General features: G+C 43.7%; 1 protein-coding gene across 1 annotated transcript in view; it reads right to left on the reverse strand.

Moving 5' to 3' along the window:
• LOC138963964 (uncharacterized) overlaps positions 1-735 on the reverse strand; it is a 149,776-nt gene extending 149,041 nt beyond the window's left edge. Inside the window, exon 1 of the mRNA XM_070335824.1 lies at positions 584-735. Coding sequence (XP_070191925.1) covers positions 584-624 — 41 coding nt within the window. The 5' untranslated portion in view covers positions 625-735. The remainder of the gene's footprint in view (positions 1-583) is intronic.
• Between the last annotated feature and the right edge of the window lie 4,025 nt (positions 736-4,760).

The following is a 4,760-nucleotide window of genomic DNA, read 5'->3' on the forward strand; positions in this document are numbered from 1 at the left end:
TAACTGGATGCTCTTTGCGGGGGCAAGTTCTAGCTATAAACAATGGCGGATGTCGATCTTCTATAATGAAGGCCATAATCAAGTTAATAATCAGGACGAGAGTAGAATGCGTAGGCCCTACTACCGCCTGCACAAGCAATGAGTGTACCCTTATTACGGAACGACTCCTCGCAAATGAACGAAGACTGTCGACATAGCGGGGATTAAAAATCAACAAACAGACAAGTGTGTGTGTGTGTGTGTGTGTGTGTGTGTGTGTGTGTGGCGTGTGTGTGTGTGTGTGTGTGTGTGTGTGTGTGTGTGTGGCGTGTGTGTGTTTGTGTGTGTGTGTGTGTGTGTGTGTGTGTGTGTGTGCACGCACGTGTGTGAATGAGTGTTTTAGCGAAGCAACTGAATGCAGTCCAAACCATTTCCAGAAAGCTATTTGTTATCATTCCGATCGGTAGTTTATGAGAAAAGAATATTTTAAAGTCAATGACAACTTGTACATAAACATAGACGAACAGACAGACAGATAATCAGACATTCTCTCTGTATCCCCCTCCTCCCCCCCCTCTCTCTCTCTCACCCATCCCCCACCTACCTTTCTATCGATCGCAAAATTCCCAAAACGAAATCCTTCATCCAAATAAAAACGTTCAATGAAAGGTGGTGTTATCGCCGAACGTGATCGACAGCTCTGTTGTGTTTCAGTTTCCGTAAACTTTTTGCCGCAAAATGCCGCCATGAATGCATCTTGAACACACGGCCAGTACCGTATAACTGGCCTTGATACGGAACGATCCAAGAGGGGGATCAGAGAACTTCTGATAGACTTTAAAAGAAACCCTGCCCCTGTCCCTGACCTGATGATTGATGGTGTGACTGTTGAGCGTGTGACTGAATATAAGTATCTTGGCACAGTTATCGATGATAAGCTGTCCTTCAATGCAAACACCACCCTCATACACAAAAAATGTCAGTCACGCATCTACTGCCTTCAGAAACTTAGAAAGTTGAATGTGAACCCTTCTATCCTTCAAACTTTCTACCGCTCTTTCATCGAGTCTGTCATCACTTTTGGTTTTGTGTCCTGGTATGGAGGTCTGAGTGTGAAGAACAGGAATGTCTTAGTGCGAATGGTGAATGTCAGTAGCAAGGTGATTGGCAGGCAGCAAGCAAGTGTGGAGTCCCTGTATGAAAAGCGTGTGGTGAGAAAGAGTAGGCGGATAGCTTCAGATAGGTCCCATGTCCTTGCCCACCTCTATGAACTCCTTCCCTCTGGCCGTAGACTTCGCACGCACAAAGCTAGGACACTCAGGCTGCAAAACAGCTTCATCCCCAAATCCATCACCCTTGGCAACATGTAAACACATCCACATACCCGACTCAGCCCCTCTTCTGCCAGTGCAATCAGTAGTAATGTACATGTATGTATTGGTTTTATGTACGTCCGTATGCTATGATTTTTGCAATGATGTTTAGCCATAGCGTCCGTTATACGCGTAGGTGTATGTGCGAGAATATGTAAGCGCAGTGCTTTAAAGATGTCCATGTGGGAATGTGTAAGTGGGCGTAGTCGAATGTCCATGTGGGAATGTGTAAGTGGAGCATATATAAGAATGCCCATGTGTGAATGTGTAAGTGGAGCGTATAAGAATGTGTAAGTGGAGCGTGGTCGAATGTCCATGTGTGAATGGGTAAGTTGAGCGTATAAGAATGTCCATGTGTGCGATGTGTAAGTGAGACATGGATGTGTTCATGACTGAATGCGTAAGCACAATGCAAGGAATGGCCAGAAAGGTATGTGGGAGGTGTGTTTATAACCTGCCCTGTTATATAGTGCTATATGTCTTATGTAAAAACAATGTCCTGTTTGTATTATTGTTATGTACCACGCCTGAATTTCTCTATGAGATAATAAAGTATTCTTATTCTTATTCTTATTCTTATCTCAGTCATCTGAAAGAGGGAAATCCAAACGCAATCCGCCTTGTTCGATTTTATGGGCTTGGACGATAGAGAAAAATAAGAAAGGCAAAAGCTGGAGTCCAGCTGGACGAAACTGCTATCAAGAACGCAGAATTGATTTTTTCTGAGTTTTTTTTTTAGCCGTAAGCGCCATGTTTATCGGAGCAGGAAACTCTTCCAGAGTGAGGCCCCTTTGTTGGTTTCACTGCGGCCGCATTGTGAACAGCAGTTATGAGAAATTCGAAATGAGAAATGGCGCTTACGGCTAAAAAAAAACCTCTGAAAAAATCAATTCTGCGTTCTTGATAGCAGTTTCGTCCAGACTGGACTACAGCTTTTGCTTTTCTTATTTTTCTCTATCGTCCAAGCCCATAAAATCGAACAAGGCGGATTGCGTTTGGATTTCCCTCTTTCAGATGACTGAGATTGCACCCCCTTGGATCGTTCCGTATCAAGGCCAGTTATACGGTACTGGCCGTGTGTTCAACTGAGATGCCATGAATGAAACGTCTGTGTCTGTTCACGACACATTACAGTCGCCGCACTGAGTCGAACAGGATGTAAACATTTCAATATAATACAATGACAAAAACATTCCTAACACCCGACAGAAAATTCCTACCATGGAAAACAACCAGTCGTGTGAGTAAATAAGGTTAGTCTGTGCCATTTTCACAAACATTTGGCATAGAATGACGACTTCACAACAAGCCTGTCAATTCTAGTTTAAAAAAAAAATCAATTTAGATTATTTTGTTTCAGCTCCTGATCAAAATGGAGCGTCTGTTTTTAAACTAACCAGGCTTGAATACTTGCATGCAACGTTTGTGAAAACTGTCCAAATCGAGCGCCTGTTTTCAAAGTGTATTGTACAGGTTTGATTAATATCGACGTCTGTCAAACCAATCACAATCGAGCGCCTGTTTCAAAACTGTCCAGTTTTTGACTAATTTTAACGTCTGTCAAAACATTCACTATCGAGCGCCTGTGTCTGTCTGCGAAAGAAGCCCTTTCAGGGAACACAGACAACACAGGCAAGCAGAGACTTGACAAGCCAGCAAGCAGCGCGCCGAGACCAACACAGTGACGGCGCGACAGTCACACTCGGCACGTGAATCTCGTGCCCGCCATGCCAATTTTTCAAATGTCTTCGATCCTTTCTCTCCCTTCTTCGTCACAACCGCTTGCAAATCCTGGCGTAATTATCAACACCTCATCCTAGCAAAGCCGTTGGACATTTACCGTGACGGTTTTAGGTGAAGAATTGCGCAATGTATCATTGACGATTTGTGTCAGTAGTCGACTGATGTTGTTGTGAAAGTGGCAGTGCGTGATTTCCAGCGAAGCTAGTTTTTGTGTGGTTTAGACAGCGGATTTGTGGTGTGATTTTTTTAGAAACGTGCTGTTATTAGCAAACTGATCCTGTTGTCATGCTGCTCGGGATGCAGTGACGGACTTGTCGGGTTGTGTGTGATTAGCGGTATAGCTAGGCCAGCTAGGCTTAGTCAGTGACTGAAATTCACCGACTGATTTCGCTGACTGATTTAATTATTTTTAATGAATAAAGCTGGATTAGTGTCAACGAGGCTGATTTTCCAGGTGGACTAGAGTGAAGGTGTCTTTGCAACGCAGGTGCTGCGATAAATTGGAGGCAGGTACAGATATTGGTAATGATTGACTTTTGTGTGTGTGTGTGTGTGTGTGGCACATGTATGTGTGTGTCACGTGTGTGCGTGTGTGTGTGTCACATGTATGTGTGTGTCACGTGTGTGCGTGTGTGTGTGTGTCACGTGTGTGTGTGTGTGTGTGTGTCACGTGTGTGTGCGTGTGTGTGGTGTGTGTGTGTCACGTGTGTGTGTGGTGTGTGTGTGTCACGTGTGTGTGTGTGTGTGTGTGTGTGTGTGTGTGTGTGTGTGAGCAATGTAGAGAGGGGATAAGCATCGTTCAGATGGGACTGTTATTTCTTAGTGTCGAGGTAAATAATTTATGTGTTGACTAGATGCATACATGTGAATGTTTGTGTGCATGGGTGCGCCCGCGCGCATGTGTGTGTGTCTGTGTCTGTGTGTGTGTGTTTATGTGCGTTGGTGCACGTCAGTGTCCATGCAGTGCTCTCGCTCTATGTTTCTCTGTTCATCTACCATGCCCTTGTGTGTGTCATCTGGTCATTGTAACTGCTGCCGGTGACCGTGCGTGGTTGTGTCACTGACCTCGAAGTTTTACAATAGTTATGCATAATTTATTGATATAAACCTGGTAACTGGTGTGTTTTCTTTTTCTTTCTTTTTCTTTAAATAATTATGCATGTATATTCTTCCTTATTTACGTAGCACGGATTGTATTGCGGGAACATCCTCATCGGGTATCGGTCGCACGGACTGCGACATCCGACATGACCAAATGAAACGTCATTAGTTTAGATTGACAAAAACCGTGGAGATCGTTTGCCATGATTTGGTATCCATAATGCAACAACGTCGCTTTTTTTTTTAAATGCTGCATGGACTTGAAATTAAAAAACCTGTTAAACAGCGCAAGCATCCTATGCTACATTGGCATGATGTCAGATATCCAGATGTAGAGAGATTTCAGTCTCCGTATAATAATGATAACGGAAATAAAACAAAACATTCACACACAGACACAGACACACACACACACAGACACACACACACAGACACACACAGACACACACACACACACACACACACACACACACACACACACACACACATCAATAAACAAACAAAAAAAGAGAGAAAAAGGTGCATGTGTAGGCTACTAAACTGTCGGTGACGAAAATGTACTGA

This window comes from Littorina saxatilis, linkage group LG4 (assembly GCF_037325665.1).
Source record: "Littorina saxatilis isolate snail1 linkage group LG4, US_GU_Lsax_2.0, whole genome shotgun sequence".
NCBI lineage: Eukaryota > Metazoa > Mollusca > Gastropoda > Littorinimorpha > Littorinidae > Littorina > Littorina saxatilis.